This window comes from Sapajus apella, unplaced genomic scaffold (genome assembly GCF_009761245.1).
Source record: "Sapajus apella isolate SASKATOON/1434 unplaced genomic scaffold, GSC_monkey_1.0 scaffold39, whole genome shotgun sequence".
In the NCBI taxonomy this organism is placed as follows: domain Eukaryota; kingdom Metazoa; phylum Chordata; class Mammalia; order Primates; family Cebidae; genus Sapajus; species Sapajus apella.
In genome coordinates this window covers 3,528,731-3,550,166 of record NW_022436979.1, presented here as the reverse complement: position 1 = coordinate 3,550,166, position 21,436 = coordinate 3,528,731, and the positions used below count along the sequence as shown (strand labels likewise).

General features: G+C 37.0%; 1 protein-coding gene across 4 annotated transcripts in view; it reads right to left on the bottom strand.

Moving 5' to 3' along the window:
• Window positions 1-738: 738 nt before the first annotated feature.
• Window positions 739-21,436, bottom strand: part of CLCN3 (chloride voltage-gated channel 3) — a 100,142-nt gene continuing 79,444 nt past the window's right edge. For 2 of the 4 annotated variants that reach the window (XM_032298647.1, XM_032298648.1), the window contains 5 exons: window positions 18,978-19,164; window positions 16,042-16,440; window positions 9,217-9,433; window positions 4,043-4,118; window positions 739-2,321 (listed from right to left, as the gene is read on the bottom strand). In XM_032298647.1, the coding sequence (XP_032154538.1) occupies window positions 2,163-2,321; window positions 4,043-4,118; window positions 9,217-9,433; window positions 16,042-16,440; window positions 18,978-19,164 (1,038 nt within the window). In that variant the 3' untranslated portion in view covers window positions 739-2,162. The remainder of the gene's footprint in view (window positions 2,322-4,042; window positions 4,119-9,216; window positions 9,434-16,041; window positions 16,441-18,977; window positions 19,165-21,436) is intronic. The other 2 variants (XM_032298650.1, XM_032298649.1) reach the window with 2 other exon arrangements.

Genomic DNA, 21,436 nt, shown 5'->3' with positions numbered 1-21,436 from the left:
TCTTATATGGCTTCATCACCTTATAAGTCTTCAGGGTCTTGCCGATCTTAACAGGTATAATGAAAAACCAGGAAGTAAAGAATCACTTTCCAAATGTAAAAACTGATGACTGCCAGTTGTGTTTCAGAAAATATCTGTCTGGGCTAGGCACGGTGGCTCACGCCTATAATCCCAGCACTTTGGGAGGCTCAGGCAGACTGCTTGAGCTCAGGAGATTGAGACCAGCCTAGGCAACAAGGCAAAACCCCATCACTACTAAAAATGCAAAAAATTAGCTGGGCATGGCAGCACATGCCCATAGTTCCAGCTACTTGCATGGCTGAGGCGGGAGGATCACTTGAGCCCAGGAGGTCGAGGCTGCAGTGGGCCAAAACCATGCCCCACTGCACCAGCCTGGGTGACAAGGTCAGATACTGTCTAAAAAAAAAAAAAAAAAATGAAAAGAAAATGTCTGCAAAACTTCATTTTCCTATCAAAAATGCATAATCACAGAATATTTAGGCCAGTCCTTTGAGTAAATTGCCTTTGCCAACTGTGAATTAAGCCTGTGATTAAAGCAGACACTTCCAAAAACAAAAATCCCAAATATACTCCAGTGCATTTTAACTCATCCTGCAAAAATGTTCAAACCATCATTGATCACTTCAAATATGGATGTGACCTAGCCCAAGATTCCACAGTTATTTTCAGATTAAAATTTTAACTGCTATCTTTGCAATTCTATTGTTTTCAAATTTCTTTTTAAGAAGGTAAACAGTATGTAACTTTTGGTTTTAATCTCCAAAGTAATGTAGTTTTTCAGCTTTCCAGTTAATGGGTCAAAATGGACAGGTCAGAAGACAGAATCCAGAGGATGGCAGTGAAAAATCAGAGAAAGGTTTATGTACACACTGGATCACAGAGAGAGAACCACACCTCTTTTTAAACCTTTGTTCCCACTGTAAACTTTGTTCACATCTCCATATTTGTAAGTCTGAATTATTCTATAAAAATCACATTAGAAAGGTAAAATTACTTAAGTGCAATATTAACTGATCTGTATTTTATAAATTTTAATCCATAAAAATATAAATAAGAATGGTAAATTTTTAAGAAAAAAAATATACATTTAGTGCAAGTTATGAATTACATTTCTTCTTCAGTGTCAGCCATGAGATATCTTGCGAAAAGAAAAGAATGACTGATCTAATTTCAATTTAATTACAAAATTCCAGTGTTTTAACATGCAATTAATACCAGATACAGCTAAACAGAATACTTCCTTCTCTTAACTATCAAAGCAGCAGCATTTTGTTTAATTATGCTGAACAGCATTTGTATATCATAGTTTTAGAAATAGAAAATTTGCATAAGACCAGGTCACATTATCCATAAAGTCTGAGATGAAAACAAAAAAGAAAACTGTTTATCCTTCAAAACCAAGCTTCCCTGCTTCCAGTTTTGAACCACATGGCATGCGATGAGCGATTTCGTTCACGCTTCCTTCGAGATTTTACCTGTTCGGTCAGCCTTGGCTGTGGTGCACATGTACTGTTCCAAGCATTTAGTGATGGTACAAACTACATGGTTAATGGCACAAGAAACACTCCCTTCTTGTGAGGAAATCTCAGTAAAATCATAGTACATCTCAATATGAGAAAGGACTGCTTCAAGAGGGGACATCGATTTAAAGAGGCTTTGTTACAGCTCAGGAGAGAAAGAGAGAAATAAAGGCTCTTCTGGAATGTAGAAAGGTAATGCTTAACTATACAATTCGTGAATGAAACACAACAGTTTTGATAAAAAAAAAGGGCAAGACCTTGCAGTTTTATAGATGGCTCAATTCAAAGTAATCCCTCCAGAAACAGGGACTGAGAATGTGTCTTTGCAATGTTGGAGCAACGGGCCAGGTGCGCAAGGACTCCGCTGCCATCTCTGGTGAGGCCAAGCCTGCACTATCACGGCACATCCTCGGCTCAATGCATCCAGTGCAGAACAAGGAGTTGCTTTGCTGCTTTCGGTTAGACGGGAAGTACCTCACTCCTTTCCTTCTCTCCTTTCCCTCCCCAAACAACTCCTCCACTCCACCAGCATCATTTGCAAACCTTGTTGCAAAAACCCGGCTTTTAGATTTCCTTTCTTTTTTTGTAAAGGAGGAAAAAAAAGTAGACGACTCCCTCAGGTTAAAGAGTTGTGCTATTCAACAAATAAACTTCCTCTTCCGTTTCTTCTCTCTCCTCGTCTATGAGGTTCAGTTGAACATTATTGAAGCGGGGTCTTGGTTTGCCGTCTGAGCCATATGCCGGAGGATATCTTTTTTTGTTATAATGCCAAGGAGGCGCCTGAAAGGAATAAACAAAGACTGCTATTGAAATAAAAGGGAAAAATAAAAGAACAAGCTACATCTATAAGTAAATCCTTTTTGTTGACAGGAATAGAGCAGAGCAAGCAGCCTGATTTTGTATTTCCAAAAAGTACTTTATTGGTAAAGATATTAAAATGATCCAGCAACCATCCTTTGGTATAAAAAGTGACTACGGTCACTAATTGTATGACAGCCTTTCCACTGAGAATCTGAGGACTGCATGGCTCACTGAAGTACAGCTATTTTGATTAATGTATGCCAACAAAAAAGTAACAAAAAATGGGTGAATGTATGAACAGGAAATGATAGTGATCCCATTTGAGAAGGAAAATTCATTTCCATCATATCAAGAAAGCAGTCAAATGTCTGATGACCAAATCCCTTCACTACTTTCCTTTTTTTAACCAATATTAACCAATTTTTAAAAGACAATTTAAGGATTGCCCACTTGTATGCAAAATCTTCATGAAAGCACATACTATTGAGATAAAATGCATATAAAATAATCAACACAGAACTTCGATCCCAAACATCAGAGCCCCAAGAACAAATCTATAAAAGAACCCAAGTTTCTAGGACACTTATCAATGTTTTCCTTTTTTGACTTTGGCCAGAAAAATTAAGATACAGTGCTTTTATGAAAGTCTTAGTTGTTAATGCTTACATTAAAAGATAGGTGAAAAATCAGAAGGCAGTCCTAAAAGATTATTGTAGGTGAAGCAGAAAGCAGAATGAATGAGTAGCTAAGATAATATTTTGGTTAGTAGTTTTTAAAAAAAAGGATGCATGAAACATTTGTGAAATATTAGCATACAACAGGAATACATAATCAGTTGTGTACTTAAGCAAACTGGGACAGTTTTCATACAGGTATGACAATTGCAGGGCAAAATAATTTCAGGTATTAATTGCTAAAGCCAGACATTTTTTATGTTATGCAGTAAGATCATTCAAATTTGTACTCATGAAACCACTAGGACATAAAGCCAGTAAAAACGAATGCACTTGACTCTAAAAGCTGCTTACAGCGTTCTAGAAACATCATACAAAAGGGGCACACACATAATCTAGGTATGATTCACTAATGAGATGGCAGGACACACACTGTGACTTTGAAGATATGCAGGGTGTAGCAGAAAAAGAACTAATGCTATGATCACAAATCATATACACATTGCACTCTAGGTAGTGTGCCCGTTAAAAAATCCGTTTAACTGGAAGCAATTCTAATTGCTAAGCTCCTTGAAAATCCTTTAGGAGCTTAGATTTACCATAAGACTATCACAAGGTCAGGAAACAGTTTTTTTAAAAAAGGGCTTTGGGGGGATGGGTCAGTATTTTTAACCAGTCAGGAGTCTTCTGAGACCGGTGTATCCACTGAGGTAGACAGATTTGCCATGTTCAATTTAAGAATGTCCAATAATATTCACTCATTCCACCACCAAACTGTTTACAGTTCTGAAGTTATAACGAATGATTTTGATGAGAGATGTTAACTTTTGCTTACTTTCTATGAATGGGATTTTACACATATCTAAATTTATCTTACAGACATGTTTTATCAGATATAATGTAATTGGCAGCATAGTAGGATATTTTTGTTCAGCAGATATCTGGGAAAGGGAGAACTCAACAGTTCACAAGTTTCATGCTTCCTGTTCTAAGGTGTCTATGAGGAGGTCTGATATATCTAATCACCAAGGGCTCCACGTGCTGCTTTAGTTGCTCGAGATGCTCTAATATGTTCTTCTTTGTGATGATCCCCAAGACAATCCTGAAACAGATTATTATGCTAATAACTGTGTGAGAAATTAAATTAAAAGAGCTTCCAATCATGATAAAGAAAGAAAAAATAAAAACATGTACCGTAAGAATGAGTTTCATGAACTTTAGAAAATAAAAACAGAAATGATTTAAAGTTCCAAGTTACTTTTGCATAAATTCTAACTTTCAAAAGTGACACAATACTAATCGTAAATATTGGTGGGTTATTTTTCTTTTTAAATTAAAAATAATAATTATGAAAGTTTCGAATGAAGATGACTACAAAGCAAAGTAAAAAAGAAACTTAATATTGATACACAGCTATAGACCTCTGATATGTAGAGTGTCATTTATAATGTTCTTTCCTTAGGGGCAAATATTTTTCCAATTTCTATGATGTCACAATATAGCAGCTATCATCTGGATCTACCTTAGTGGTGAAAAGGTAGGAAAAGGCTGTGAGGAGACTTAAGAAATCCTGTGGATTTTACTATAATTTCAAATTAAAATTAAAAACAATGTGCACTAAATAAACAATGCTGACCAAAAGAAACGCTCCCTAATGTTCAGGAGCTGTGACTGCCACTTCTTAAAGTAAATTAATAAAATGTATTTATGATTAGGGATCAAAAGGACTTTTATGCATTTTTTCCTAAATAACAATTTTCTCATTTAGCCTGTCACTGCTACCACATCAAGCAAAGTGATGGACATAAATTCTAATAATGAGGATACATGAAAATATTAGATTGCTTCTAATTAAAACAAAATTATGGTTACTGGTCTTATAATGGAAATTAATGTGGCAATATAAACAGTGAAAATTTTAAAAAAACCTTAAAAACACTTTAATCTTTCAATTCTGGAAGCCCATCCAAAATACCCTTCAGGGTGACTGGAAATTTCCTTGATGATCTCATTAAGTCAACTTCCCTGTTAAACTGCCTTTGAATATTCAGAGTTGAAGGATGTCACCAGGAGACTTCAAAGTAGCCTGTTCCTATAGCTATGTCCAGGTGTAAAAGAGTTACTTAGTTTGATGACTGGGATGGGAGACTGGTGAGCAAGGATAGAGAATGGGAAGGACAGAAATGGGTTCTCTGCTCATGTTCTCTCCTTATTATTTTTAAAATAATGTATCGATCCTTAAGAATCAATTGAAAAGTTCTCGGAGCATGGGAGCAACCTCCTCCTCCAAAAAAGCTCAGAAAGTGCACTATATAAAGTGAACATTCACTCATTCAAGAGATGTTCTTCCTTGACTAAACATTGCAGGTTTTTATTTATTTTTTTTTAAGCCATCAATTCACTTGATTTTATTGTTGTAGTCAGGAAATGTGAAAGTCTTGGCAATTAATTAAATATGATAACACCAGTTTCTTATTCATGCTTTTCTTTCCAATGATATAGAATGGTTCATTTCAGTCACTGTCATCTATATTGGTAAATTCTGCCAAATCACAAAATATACTGTGAGGAAAGTTACAAATGTATCAGGACCCAGTGGCAAATTTAGAATTTTACAAAGTAATCTCTATATTTATAAAGTAAAAGCCCTAAAAGAGGGAGAAAGACATATTAATGGAGAAGGGTGATTTGAGCATAAAAAGGCCACAGTGCTGCTTTATTAATTTGACAGAGTGGAAGGAAAACAATGTAAAATGTGACTCATATAAAAAATCATTTGCTGTTTCCTTTCCGACTAAAAACCAATGATGTAAGAGTTAACATGGCATAACCCTGCATTTCCCAAGTATGTTCCAAGAAACACTGGTTCCCATGATTTCTTCCCTATCCTTCCCTGCAACCAAAAAACAGTTGCATTTTCAAACAAGTCTGGAAAACTATGTATCCTATTATACCCCCATCTGGAAACCAAAGAATTATCAACATATTATAAGTTCTGAGGAGTTCCACAGTAAAGAAACCTCGATTGTATTTAATCCAATACTTTCCAAATTTAGTCACAAAATGTTTTGAGTCACTCCTATTAACACCCTGCTAATTCCACCAAGATTAACTGATTTTGAAAAATTCTAAGTTAAAATATTAAGTGCAGAAAATCAATAGCTAACTGAAATGTTTATAATTTACAAACACCTTTTCCTTTCATCTCTCTATTCTTTTTTTCTCCTTGCACCTAAGGTTCCAGATTTGTTCTCTCTCTTCCTTCAAATAACTATTTTCTACTTCTAAGGATGCAGTATGAACTACACATCAATGATAGCCATGCGGAACTTCATAGTCTCCATTAAAATATATCACTTCCTTTCTGGGTTTTAAATCATTTAGGTGAGAAAAAAACACCCCACTTCCTTATACACTTCAAACAAAATAAAATCCCACGAGCTGCTTCCCTAAATGATCTCTTTTCTTCCTGTATACATGTCAATTTATTTTACTTGACAGACAGAAATAAGGAAAATATGATGAAAGCAATTAAACATATTCTCTTAGAAAAAGTCCAACCCCTTCTTACATAAAATAAGCAGGATCGGACAAAATTTTAATTAGCTATCCACCCCTCGCCCTATATACTTCATTATTTTTACACTTTCTTTTAAACATTTTCCTTTCTAATATCTATGCTGCCAAATGCCTGGGAATTAATCAGCAAGCTGAATATGAAAATTAATCCATAACAGCTCTGTAATCATAGTTAACCTTAACTCAACAGAGTAACATTTATATTTGTTAGTACATAAAAGAAAAAACCATGCCAGGAACAGAAAACAACTTGAAGCAAATAATAGTTTGTAACAACTCAGCTTAGGTTCCAGTTGTGCATTTAATAAAAGGCCTCAAGGACCAGCAAACCTTTATGAAAAGTTACCCCATTTAGTACTTAATGAGTTTTTAAACTTAACGAAGTTGGTGCCATTATTTAATCAAACAATATTACACAAAGAAAAATATTAAGAGTAATAAGTTATGATATATTTCTCTTCTCCAATCGGTATCTGTGATATTTAATAATTCTAAACTCCCTGCCTTTAATTAAGAGCTTTACCTCTATAATGATTTCATATTCCTAAAGAGTTATTTTAATTAGCACGGTGAAAAACACTAAACATACATCTAATTCTCTAGTTTTATATTTCTCTTCCTAACCCAATCTAATAGATTGGCCAAGAAAATGTTTTAGTAGTTTAAGAAATCACAAAGAAAGAGAGTTTCTGTCAGTCACTTATAGTGCAAAATAGTAGCAAGAGACTGGGTTTTAAAATTGGAAAGACAGGTCAAGCACGGTGGCTCAAGCCTGTAATCCCAGCACTTTGGGAGGCCGAGGTGGGTAGATCTTGAGGTCAGGATATCGAGACCATCCTGGCCATCGTGAAACCCTATCTCTACTAAAATACAAAAAATTAGCCGGGCATGGTGGCACACGCCTGCAGTCCCAGCTATTCAGGAGGCTAAGGCAGGAGAACCACTTGAATCCGGGAGACGGAGGTTGCAGTGAGCCGAGATCTTGCCACTACTCTCCAGCCTGGTGAAAGAGTAAGACTCCGTCTCAAAAAAAAAAAAAAAAAAAGTTGGAAAGGCAATGTGATTCCCTGAACCACAACTTGCTCAACACATGACTTTGGGCAAATTATTAAAGCTTTTTAAACTTTAATTACTACATCTGTAAAGTAGGGATATAACTTCTTACTTTTGCAGAGGTCCTGCAAAGTTAAATGAGAAAATATGAAGGCGTTCAATAAACAAATATCCTTCCTTTCTGGTTTTTTTTTTCCTCTTTTCTCTAGACAAGAGTCACATATTCTGTCACCAATGTGTTTTGTAAAAAAAAGTTAAAAAGAGCCGGGTGCGGTGGCTCACACCTGTAATCCTAGAACTTTGGGAGGCCAAGGCAGGCGGATCATGAGGTCAGGAGTTCAGGACTAGGCTGGCCAAGATGGTGAAGCCCTGTCTCTACTAAAAAAATACAAAAATTAGCCAGCGTGGTGGTGTGAGCCTGTAATCCCAGCTACTCAGGAGGCTGAGGCAGGAGAATCTCTTGAACCTGGGAGGCAGAGGTTGCAGTGGGCCGAGATTGTGCCACTGTACTCCAGCCTGGGTGACAGAGCCAGACTCTGTCTCAAAAAAAAAAAAAGTTAAAAGAAAAACAACTGCTGTGACTTTCTAAGTGTCTAGTATTTCAACCAGCTTTACGCTGTTCAGGATTAGCCATCCAGTTCATGCATAATCCATAATCCATACCCTCTGTTTTTCCTTTCTAGCCTGTTATTTGCCTTCAGATAAAACAATGTTCTTAAGTTCCACAAGGAACAATATACAGTGGAAATAAAGGGGCCTAAAGAAGGAAGTGTGAAGAAACAGATCCCAGGTCCAGGGAAAGAAAGCAGTGGTTATGAAGTAGTATATTTGCCAAATTAATTCTGCGTATTAAGTCTCCACAACCCTCGTGTCATCTGTCTCTTTCCTATATTCCTGTCAACGGAGAAACACTGGCAGTTCATGTGTAAAAGGCAGAAAAACAAATTATCAATGTATACATTTTAATACATGAGGATTTATTTGTCCTTAGCAGTTATATAAATATAAAAGATTTGCGTGTAGAGAAGGTAGACAAAAGGAAACAAAGCATTCGTTAAAGGTGGTTTTTAGCTAATTTACAAATTTCATTTAATTATATATTCTTTCCTTCATTACATAATAAATCAAATATTGGCTGAAAGACTAAACAGCAAAATATCTAGAAATTAGTGTACTAGAAATGTATACACTAAAAATAAAACATTTACAAAACTACAACAGGTTTTTGCAGTGCTCCATATAGGTTAGGTCCATAATTCCCCTAGGAAAAGAAACACTCTTAAGTTCAACATGCTTTCATGCTGGAGATCTTATAATGCCTCTTTTCCAACTTTGAGCTATTCTTTACAAATGTCACTATGCTTGGCCAAGAGCAGGCAGATGACATCTTTCTTATTCTTTAGTAAACGTGAAATCTAATTGACTGATCCTGTATTTGGGACTATACTCTCTGACAGACTTTCCCATCTGGGAGCTGACTTGCATGCTCCCCTCATAACTATGTAGATTCCACTGAAAAAGGTCATATATTCTAGCAAGTGAACTGATTCCTGTGGTACCAGACTTACCCATTGTGAGTTACAAGGCACTGCCTCAGCCCCAGCTTTCGGAAAATATCCACCACAATCTCCATTGGGGTGTGGTCTGTCACTGTGAAAGGGCTCATGTCAAGGATGCTTCGAAGCTTCAATGGCCGAGGACTTTCTGCTGGAAGAGATGGGGTGTGCTGTGCAAAGCACACCCGAGAACTGCCAACAATACCTTCTTGCTTCTTTCTGGCACTTTCTGAAAAAAGAGAGAGAGAGACTAACACTTTAAAAATGACAGACTTTTAAATAGGCAACCTGTTTATTCAGAGATTAAAAAAAATTAGTGTATCCTGTGACTTCTGATGGCTTCATTTTTTTTCTATCTTCTCCTTAACCAAGAAAGGAGTCAACCGAAAAGCCATTTAGCAATTTGATTGAATTAGAAGCCAATAATAATAATATCACCTTCATGGAAAGAATTTTTTGGTAAAGTTATATCGTACAATTTTCTTAACTGAAGCTGTTTTCTAACTTGGGGGCTAAGGAATGGGTTTGGAATATGGGATTTTAAAACCTGCACAAATTCTGAGCACAGTTTATTATAGGAATTCATCATCAAATGAAGCCTGCCTCTGCTGAATGTTACTTATTCTGCACTGGAGGTGGCACTAAAGAGTGTTTCATCCTTGCTTTCACTATGCTGTGTCCTCCATCCCTATGAATTCACTGGTTCTTTTCCTTTTCTCATGTTGAAGTATAATTTTCTAGGAGTGTCATGAACATTACAGATGAGATCAAACTACAATTATGCAGATGATGCACACAGACTGATCTTTGGGGACTATCTTCTTTGTAAAGGCTTTGCTAATTTCTCATCTCCAGTGTGCTCTGCTTGAAGTTCTGTCCTGCTGCCTACTTCTACTCCACCTTTGAAAGAACTAAAAAAAAAAAAAAAAAAATCTGAATGAAACTGCTGATAAAAAAAAAAAAAGAAAGTGCTAGACAGGAAGTAGCAAAGATGGAGAAAAGTTCAGAGATCACACAAGACAGAGAAGGAAACTCAACAGAGAGAATTTGAAAACAGTCATTCAGCTTTGTTTCTACTTTGAGTTAATATTAAAATTGAGTATATACAAATATGGTATTTGTTATAGTGAAAGTATTGTGGCCAGGTGTGGTAGCTCAGGCTTGTAATTCTAACACTTTGGGAGGCTGAGGCAGGAAGATCACATGAGACCTGCAGTTCAAGACCAGCCTGAGCAACATAGGGAGACTCTGTCTCTACAAAAAAAAAAAAAAAAAAAAATTAGCTGAGGATGATGGTGTGCACTTGTGGTCCCAGCTAACTGGGAGGCTGAGGTGGGAAGATCACTTGAACCCAGAAGTCAGGGCTGCAGTGAGCCATGATCATGCCACTGCACTCCAGCCTGGGTGACAAAGTGCGACTATCTCAAAAAGAAAAAAAGTATATTTTTTTTAACACAAATTTTACTGCAAAAATATTTAAGCCATAATAAGCACCAGTGCTAAATTGAGAAGCAGGTATTACTGCAAACACCACACTGCTTTTTACTCTTTTGAATACTATAGTCTTTTTATTTTTTTTTATTTTTGAAACAGTCTCACACTGTCATCTAGGCTGGTGTTCAGTGGCACGATCTTGGCTCACTGCAACCTCCACCTCCCAGGTTCAAGTGATTCTCCTGACTCAGCCTCCCGAATAGCTAGGATTATAGGTGCCCACCACCACGCCCAGCTAATTTTTTAATTTTTAGTAGAGATGGGGTTTCACTATGTTAGCCAGGCTGGTCTTGAACTCCTGACATTGTAACCTACCCTCTTCAGCCTCCCAAAGTGCTGAGATTACAGGGGTCAGCCACTGCGCCTGCCCACTATAGCCTTCCTAACTATGTTCTAACACATTCGAGTAGGAAGGCACTAAAGTCCCAGCAGCTAGTACTTACTCGGCCACCTTAAAAGCATGATCAGGCTGGGTACGGTGGCTCACGCTTGTAATCCTAGAACTTTGGGAGGCCGAGGCGGGTGGACCACCTGAGGTCAGGCGTTCGAGACCAGCCTGGCCAATGTGGTGAAACCTTGTCTCTATTAAAAATACAAAATTAGCCAGGCGTGGTGGTGCATGCCTATAGTCCCAGTTACTTGGGGGGCTGAGGCAGGAGAATTGCTTGAACCCGGGAGGCAGAGGTTGCAGTGAGCCAAGGCTGCGCCATTGTACTCCAGCCTGGGCGGCAGAGTGACACTCTGTCTCAAAAAACAAAAAAAAAGCATGATCATGGCATAGAAAAGGAGATTGTCCATTAGCAATTGACATAAATGATTTTTGAAAAATACCCATTAAGTTGCTTTTAGCTCATAACAATCTGACTAACCACTGAATGGTGTCTGACAACTGAATGGTGAGTGTAAAAACTACTAGACATATCATTAATGGATTCACAAAGTAAAAAGATGTAAACTTTGACATCAATAGTATAAAATGTGGATGGGGGAAGTAAAACCCTATAGTTTTTGTATGCAACTGAAGTTAAGTTGTTGTCAGAAATATATAGTCAAATTCAGAATGCTCTAAAACTGCAATGGGGTTTGTAAATCATTTCTAACTCTAGTATAAAAGTTGAAAAACAAAAGAATTAAAAGTAACTATAGCAAGCCAGGTACAGTGGCACGTGTCTGTAATCCCAGCTACCTGGAGGTGGAGAAGAGGGGATTGCGGAAGCCCAGGAGTTCAAGTCTACCCTGGGCAACACAGAAGACCTTATCTCAAAAAAAATAATAACTATAGCTAAAAGTATTCCTTATTAGATATACGAAATAAAAATGTGAATTGTGACATTAAATAGAATAATGTTGTGAATTTAAACCCCAATTACCAATCTTAAACACTGACAAAATAACAAGCATTATATCATCAATGAAATTATATTGTTTAAACATTTAATGACAAAATATGTAATTTAAATTTTTTAAAAATTATTATTTAATGGAATGTTCCTCATATATACAAACATTCAATCTCTTTGACTTAAATTTGTCATTTAAAAAATAACACTTTCACTGGGTTTGGTGGCTCACACTTGTAATCCCTGCACTTCAGGAGGCCAAGGCAGGTGGATCGTTTGAGCCCAGGGGCCTGAGACCAGCCTGGGCAACATGGCAAACCCTGTCTATATAAGAAATATAAAAGTCAGCCGGTGGTGGTGGTGCATGCCTGTAGTCCTAGCTAATCAGGACAATGAAGGGGGAGGATCACCTGAGGATAGGGAAGTGGAGGCTGCAGTGAGCCAGGATTGTGCCAATGCACTGCAGCCTGGCAAACAGGGTGAGATGTCTCCCCAAAAAAATCACTTTTATTCTTTCATTTCATTTGAAAGTTGCTAAAGAGAGAGATTTTAAATATCTCTTAAGTTAAAAAATTCGGAGTTAATTAGCTTGATATAATCATTCCATAATATATATATCACATAAACCATTTTTATCAATTAAAAATAAAATTTTTCAAAAAAAATCACTTTTATATAAATACAGTTCTGTTGCTGTTGTTTTGTTTTTTTAGAGACAGGGTCTCACTTTGGACTCTAGGGTCCCAGGGATCCTCCTGTATCAATGTTGCCAATAGCTAGAACTAAAGGTACGGGCCCCCCACCCTGGCCAATTTTTTTTTTTTTTTTTTTTGGTAGAGGCTGGCGTCCTTCCTATGTTACCCAGGCTGATCTTGATCTTGTGCCAACAAACCTCCCACCCTGACTTCCCAAAGTACTGGAATTACAGGTGTGAACCACCATGCCCAGCTAAACATAGTAATTATTTTAACAAGCATTATTTATTAAACATTTTAAAGTACCAGGATATCTGCTACATTGTTATTTTCATTTTTAAAAAATATTTTTGACGCTATTCATTCAAAGGCCTTTGAAACTAAGAACATTACAATTTTCATTTTCTGACATGATTCAGCCTTTTTCTTTTTTTTATTTTTTGAGACAGAGTCTTGCTCTGTCACCCTGGGTGGAGTGCAGTGGTGCGATCTCCGCTCACTGCAACCCCCGCCTACCGTTCAAGCAATTCTCCTGCCTCAGCCTCCCAAGTATCTGGAATTATAGGCATGCACCACCACGCCCATGTGTTCTTTTGTGTTTCAGTGGAGCCGGGGTTTCACCATGTTGGCCACCTGGTCTCAAACTGATCCATCCGCTTCAGCCTCCCAAAGTGCTGGGATTACAGGTGTGAGCCCCGACGCCTGGCCTCAGACATTTTTTTTAAAGTCTCAGCATTCCTGTTGTAATAGCCCTAAGTAATCTGAGACATCTCATTTGGATTTACTATTCTACAACATTCTGCCTTAGTATGAAATGGTAATATAATTTAGCATATTTCAACCATCGTATGAGACAGCATGGAAATTTTTTTTGTTCTTCAATAAAGTATTTGTCATTATATATAAAAATTATATGTATTATATGATGTAGCTATATATAACATATACATTTTTAACTTATATACAGACCTGTACACTAAGTTCTCTCTACATAAAACCTATATATAATTGTTAGTATTTATATAATTATATATGTATAATTATATGATTTATATATTATATAAAATTAATATTTACACATATAATTTTCATGTATAACAAATTAATATTTACATATATAATTTTCATATAGATATGTATTTTTAATATACAGAAGGTATATATCTCTCTCCCATATGAAAGATTACAAATATAAACCATGTTTATACATATATAATATATAAAAACATGTTTATACATATATAAAACTATATATGATATATAAAATTACATATATAAACATATATAACATATATAAACGTATATGTGTAATTTTCAATTTATATATCTATATATAAAGCCTAGTATATAGGTCTGTTTTTCCCAGTTAAAAACTTAAAACTTTACAAAAACATATGTGGGTAAAACATTTAAGGCGTGCTTAAAAAGTCATGTGACTAACATTTCTGACGACATGGCTTGACACCTCACAAACAGAAAGTACCCTCATTTCCTTCAACCAACATTATCTCCTATCTCGATATGCTCTCCCTCAAGACAGTAACACAACTTTAACAAATCCATCCACAGAATCACTGGGATAATGAATAGTTCTTAATTTCCACACTTTAAAAACCTGCCTGGCTTTTTCACCTTAATTTTCTATATAAACACCAAAATCCTGACCTCCTTTTTATTTTCTTTGGCTGGCTACTAATAAAAATCAGAGAATGGAAATCTTAAACAATGAAATTCTTTTCTGACTAGGTCTACCCATGGTAATGGCTAAAAAACTAAAACATCTGGCCAGGCACGGTGGCTCACGCCTGTAATCCCAGCACTTCGGGAGACTGAGGCAGGCGGATCACAAGGTCAAGAGATTGAGACCATCCTAACCAAAATGGTGAAACCCTATCTCTACTAAAAATACAAAAATTAGCTTGGCATGGTGGGACGCACCTGTAGTCCCAGCTACTCGAGGGGCAGAGGCAGGAGAATCACTTGAACCCAGGAGGCAGAGGTTGCAGTGAGCTGAGATCGCACCACTGCACTCCAGCCTGGCAACAAAGCAAGACTCCAGCAAAAAAAAGAAAAAAAAAGAAAGAAAGACTTGAATGCAGCCAAGCATCACAAAATACTTTGTCATCTGCTCTGGCAACTGTATTAGCTAAGTAAAATTTAGAATGATGGGATTGCTAGGCCTTGAAAAATCCTTCCAAAACTAGCCTGTTCCCAAACTGAACGGGGTGTTCTCTGTAGGATCTTTTTTCTTTTCCTTTCTTTTCTCTCTCTCTCTGCTTTAACAGCTCTTACAAATTAAAGAGTTTCCAGTTTGATTTGAGAAATACTCCCCTAACATACACTGTCTGGTCGTGTGCCATTCAAGTGGCACAAAAATTATTTCTCAATCCTTTGCAATGGCCACAGAAGTAAGCTGGAAGAGAGAAGACATGATCACAGGAATGACCTTTCAGACGGGCTAAAGGCTTGACACTTCCATTCAGGGTATGGGACTAAAAACTGGGGAGTAACAAAGCAATGGCTTGAGGTACCTATCCTCGATCACTTGTAAGGGTTAGAGGAAGAGATTTAAGATTGTGTAAAAAAAAAAAAAATTAAGTCTCAATGCCTCCTTATCAATATTGTAGGACTACAAGGTAAGGAGAAAAACAAATTTTAGAGAAATACAACTGCTTCCTCTGCCGAGAGTTTAATTTATCTCCAAGAAATATACTATGGCTAATACCTTTGAACAGTAGTCTGCATACAAAACAACAGGACTGATATACTTTTTCAACCTGGCATTTGATCAGAAACAAAAATCTCAATGATTGTCACTTTACATCAGATATTTTAAGTTCATATTGTAAACCTAACTCCAAAGAATGATAAAGCAAAATGGTGTTAATCTAATATGAAAGAGACCGATGAAAATGAGATTTTCAATGACCCGTATTCCAATAAGCCAACTTTATTAAATACAAGAATGTATTTGGCTGAATGTATTTGGCTAAGGTCTTATATTACAAGCTATTTTGAATAACCAAGATCAACTTATCAAGGCTTATCTGAGTGAGAAAAGAATCTGATTCCAATTTCTGCTAACAATGCCAGATCAAAAGATAAAACTGTATTTAGCAGTAAACAATCCACTGAAGCATACCTTCCTTTCCTTAAGAACATAAGATTTTAAGGGACACACAATAACATCCCTGTCACCAAAAATCCAACCCATTAAATGTTACTGCTTACTGATTTCCTTTCTTCCAGAAATCTATCTCATATATACATAGATAGATAGATAGATAGACAGATATTTGAAACGGTACCTATTGCAATTGTCAGGTCTCTTCTGAGGGCAAATCCCACTAATCTCTGAGATTCTTTTGACATGATGACAGGAAATCCATTGTAGCTGGTTTCATTAATCATGTTTTCTATATCATCCACTGTCATATTGTCCTGTGTCAGGACAGCTAAGGGAGGATCGTTCCTTCGAGGTCTCATGACATCAGCAGCCAGGGTGGTATGAGTGAATTCTTCTTTTGCATCCAAGAAAGGGTATCCATTTAATCGGATGTGTGCTTCATAAATGCCTTCCCTGCCAAAGGCATCTCCAACCCATTTACTGGTCATTACTGCAGCCATAAGGGGAACAATATATTCCAAACCTCCAGTAAGCTCAAAAACAATAACCACCAGGGAGACAGTCATTCTTGTCACACCACCTGAAAAAAGCACACCCTAGTTAGGAAGGACAGGATCCTCATCATTACATTTCATTAGAATTTTTGCACTAGGCAGTTAAAACCAAATTATAAATAGAACTCAGGCAGGGAAAGGCATTATCGTCTGAAACTGCTACTCCTCTTTTAGGACAATAATCACTACTTTTAATAAGATCTAGAGAAACACCAGTTTTCTTTGTTTATAACACAGAAGCCTATTAAAATAACATTTTAAAATCTGTTTATTTCATATTTTAAAAAATCAAAGCTTATCAACTAAAACGATTTTGCCACTCTGGTTTATTGCTGTAGCAAAGACATAATTTCACCCTTATAAAAGCTTACTCTAATTATTAAGGAATTTGGTAAAGCACATCATGGTTATCTTGTTTGTTACCAATTTACAAATTAAACTCACATATGGGTAGAATATTAACATAATAAATTTCTCCTCTAAATTTTTTCAAAAGGAGTAAAATATTTTGATGCCTCTGATTTACATTAATGATGCAAGTAATATCTACTCACAGAAAACTATCTGGGCTAGGCACAGTGGCTTATGCCTGTAATCTCAGGACTTTGGGAGGCCAAGACAGGAAGATCGCTTAAGTTCAGGAGTTTGAGACCAGCCTGGGAAATACAGTGAGACCCTATCTCTACAAAAATTAAAATTACAAAAAGTAGCCAGGCATGGTGGTGTATGTCTGTGGTCCCAGCCATGTGAGAGGCTGAGGTGGAAGGCTCGTTTGGGCTGGGGAGGCTGCAGTGAGCTGTGTTCACACTACCTACGGGCCCCTTTCTCGGTATCCTCACTGTTATCAACCCAGTCCAAGCCCTCATGATTTTATTGCTTTTTTACTTTGTACTTTTAAAATTTGGGGTCTCACTCAGCTGCGTAGGCAGGTCTCAGACTCCTGGGCTCCCATGATCCTCCCACCTCAGCCTCTCCAGTAGCTAGCATTACAGGTGTGTGCCATTGTGCCTGGCTATTCCTTAATTATAATACCGTATTATCTTACCTCCTTGACCCCAGGCCCCATTACCGCTTTATAAGACATGTTCCTTGGCTACTGTTTCCTAACTACTACTTTCACTGTGTTGCTCCTTTGCTCAAAAACCTACCAAGGCTTGTCAGTTTGTACTGTATTAAGCTCAAGCTCTTCCTTTGAGTTTTTTACCTAAAAATAGAAGGGAGACAGATCCTACCATATATTACACACCTACCCGATGGCAATCTTGTCCTCATCAGTTTACAACGACTTGTTTTTCAAACTAAGTAGTTACTTTGCCAGGCACTACTATTATAGCAGCTTTACATGCATTTTATCTCATATAATCCTCAAAACAATCCCAGCAGATCACTGGCTGTTAGTTCCATTTTATATAGAGAAAATTAATTCAAGAAGGAACTTTCTCAAAGTCATCAAACTAAAAATGGCAAAGCTAGGACTGCCACAGATCTGACCAACTTCAAATACAAAATCATCCTGACATAAATCACGTTGTCTTTTCATAATCTGTTCCTTCTCACCAATCCAACTTCATTTTCCAAAGGCACCCAAAATGTACTCTCTACTTAGAGTCAATTTCTTCAAAGCCTCATGAATACAAAATTTATTCCCATCCTAGTTCCTTTGTCTTCACATTATAATCTTCAGCAAAGTTACCTTTTCCTTAAATTCTGCTAATCTTCGAAAATAAAGCTCATGTTCTACTCTTCCTGAAGTGCTTCAGCTCTTTCTTTCCTTATATTCCTACCATATTTAGACTCTTTGAACACTGTATATAATCATTCAAATTCCTCACTATTGTATTCTCGGTATTGATCTTGTCTCCTTAACTTGACTAGAGTGGAGATTGGGTCCAAGTTCTTTTTGTATTATTCACTGTATCTAGCACAATTCTAAAAAGAAAGTGGACATTTAATAAATACTTGCTACTTTGGTAAAAATGATTCTGTCCTTCCCTTTTAAATGACATTACATTTTTGAAGCTCAATAATCACATAACTTTTATTCACTACACAAAAATGGTCAAAATGGCAAGTATTATTAAATATTATAACCAAAGTTTAGCTGACATTTTAAATAAAAATAACACAACAACTATTTTTTCCTGCCCCAACAGACATTAAATAGATTCAAGTATATAATGCAGGTATTTTGCTTTTCTTCTCATTAAAATGAATAGTTACCTTTTCTAATTTTATTAATAAATTAAGAAATCAAAGATCTCTTTGGTCAGGATTCAAATTAAGCTTCTGTTGTACTTCCATGGCTTCTGCCATAAAGTATTAGGTTATATTACAATATGCTAATGCCATTAAATTTTTGTATTAAAAAATGTTGTAAGACAGAAAACCAGTACTGTATAATACCTTAATGGTACTACTGTTTCTTTTCTGTTAAAACATTTCCTCCCTGAACTCTCCTTCACTCAACCAATCTACCCACAAATTACGCAAGAATGTGTCCTACTTTCTCGTGGCTCTCTCAGACTCGCAAACATCCACACACAGGCAGACACAGCCACATTACCTAAGCATGCGGCAGCACCAACCATGGCATACAGGCCAGGTGTGATGCAGTCGGCCCCGACCTCACACCATTCCTTGAAGATAAACCAGTCGTGGTGATAGTAGGCAAGCTGCTCCACTGCAATGCCGACAATCCTGCCTGCGATCGCTCCGATGGCCATGCTGGGGATGAACAAGCCTGATGGAACCTGAAACAACAACAGAACTCTTAATGAGGCAGAGATCCTCTACTCACAGGCTGAAATTCACATTCTACACATGCTTTCTAACACTTGATTCTTTTCACACTGTATTCACACTGCAAAATCCTAGTACAAATAAAATATAACAGAACTCCTAATGAGAGAGAGATCCTCTACTCACAGGCTGAAAGTCACATTCTGTGCATTGTTTCTAACACTCTTGATTCTTTTCACACTTTATTAATATAGCAAAATCCTAGTATAAATAAAACTATAGCGAAATCTTGTACCTTAACAATCCCATGAATTCAGTTACAAAATAACAAACCACATTCTCTAGGCCAAAGGGGAAAAAAATTCAAGGGTTATTTCCATTAGCTCAAGGCAGCTCAAGGGTGCCCTAATATCAGTCCCTAACAAAATTTTCATTAGTCCATGGTTAAATGAAAAAAAAAAAAAAAAAAAAGACAATCTGCTGGATACAATATATACTATTTGGGTGACAGTTGTAACAAAATCTCAGAATACACTATTATAGAATTCATCTGTGTAACCAAAAACCACTTGTAACATAAAAGCTATTAAAATAAGAAATATGCATTTTTTAAAAGGACAATATAAAGTATTTTTCATAAAACCAAACTGATTCAGTTTGAAGCACTGTCTTTTACTTCAAGATTCTGTCCTCCTATATGTAATAGAAGGACATCATTTGTAATGTCCTTCCATTACAAATGATGGAAACGGAAGATGCTATTCATCTGAAGTGGTACAATGTTAAGTGGACAAACTTATCAGAGTTACCCAATATTCTGGGTGATATACTCATAATAAATCTTGTTTTATTATGCTTTGTGTGACTGCACTTCACACACGTTGCAGTTTTTACAAATTGGAGGATCAGGCTAGTCCATCATCACTACTATTCCAACAGCATGTGCTCACTTTGTGTCTCTGTATCACATTTTGCTAATTCTCTCAATACTTTGAAACTTTTCACTATTATTGTATCTGCGACAGTGCTCTGTAATTAACAATCTTTGATGTTACTGTTACAATTGTTTTACTGCACCATGAACCAAGCCCATAAAAGAAAGTGAACTTAGTAAGTGTTGTATGTGATCTGACTGCTCCATTACTGGCTGTTCCAGTCTCTCTCTGTCTCCTCATGGCTCCCTATTCCCTGAGACTCAACGATACTGAAATTAGTTCAAATAAGAAACATACAATGGCCTCTAAGTGTTCAACTGAAAGAAGTCATGTCTCTCAGCTGGACATGGTGGCTCAAGCCTGTAATCCCCAGCACTTTGGGAGGCTGAGGTGGGCGGATCACTTGAGGCCAGGAGTTTCAGACCAGCCTGGCCAACATGTCAAAACCCTGTCTCTACTAAAAATACAAAAATTAGCCAGGCCTGGTGGTGCATGCCTATAGTCCCGGCTACTCAGGAGGCTGAGGTAGGAGAATTGATTGAACTCAGGAGGCAGAGGTTGTAGTGAGCTGACATGGCACCCCTGCACTCTAGCCTGAGCAACAGAGTGAGACTCTGTCTCGAAGAATGAGTCACGTCTCTCACTTTATATCAACAGCTAAAAATGGCCAGGTATTATGACTCACACCTGTAATCTCCATGCTTTGGGAGGCTAAGGCAGGAGGAATTGCTTGAGATCAGGAGTTAGAGACTAGCCTGAGCAACATAATAAGATCCCATCTCTTAAAAAAAAAAAAAAATAGCCAGGTATGGTGGTACATGCCTGTAGTCCCAGCTACTCAAGAGGCTGAGTTAGCAGGATCACCTGAGCCCAGCAGTTCAAGGCTACAGTAAGCAATGACTATGCCACCGCACTCCAACCTGTATGACAGAACGAGATCTTGTCTCAGAGAAATAAAATAAGAAGGCTAAAAATGACTAAGCTTAGTGAAGAAGGCATGTTGAAAGCTGAGACACCGAAGTCTCAACTTCTAGCCACAGTCAGCCAAGTCATGAATACAAAAGAAAATCTCTTTAATTAAATTACAAGAGCTACTTCAGTGAACATACAGTGATTAAAAAAAAAAGTAAAACAGGCTTATTATTGATATGAAGAAGTCTGAGTGGTCTGGAGAGGAAATCAAACCAGCCATGATATTCCCTTAAACCAAAGCCTAATCCAGAGCAAGGCCCTGACTTTCTTCAAGCCTATGAGGCTTAAAGAGGTGAGGAAGCTACAGAAGAAAAACTGGGAGCTTGCAGAGGTTAGCTCATGAGGTTTAAGAAAATAAGTTGTCTCATAACACAAA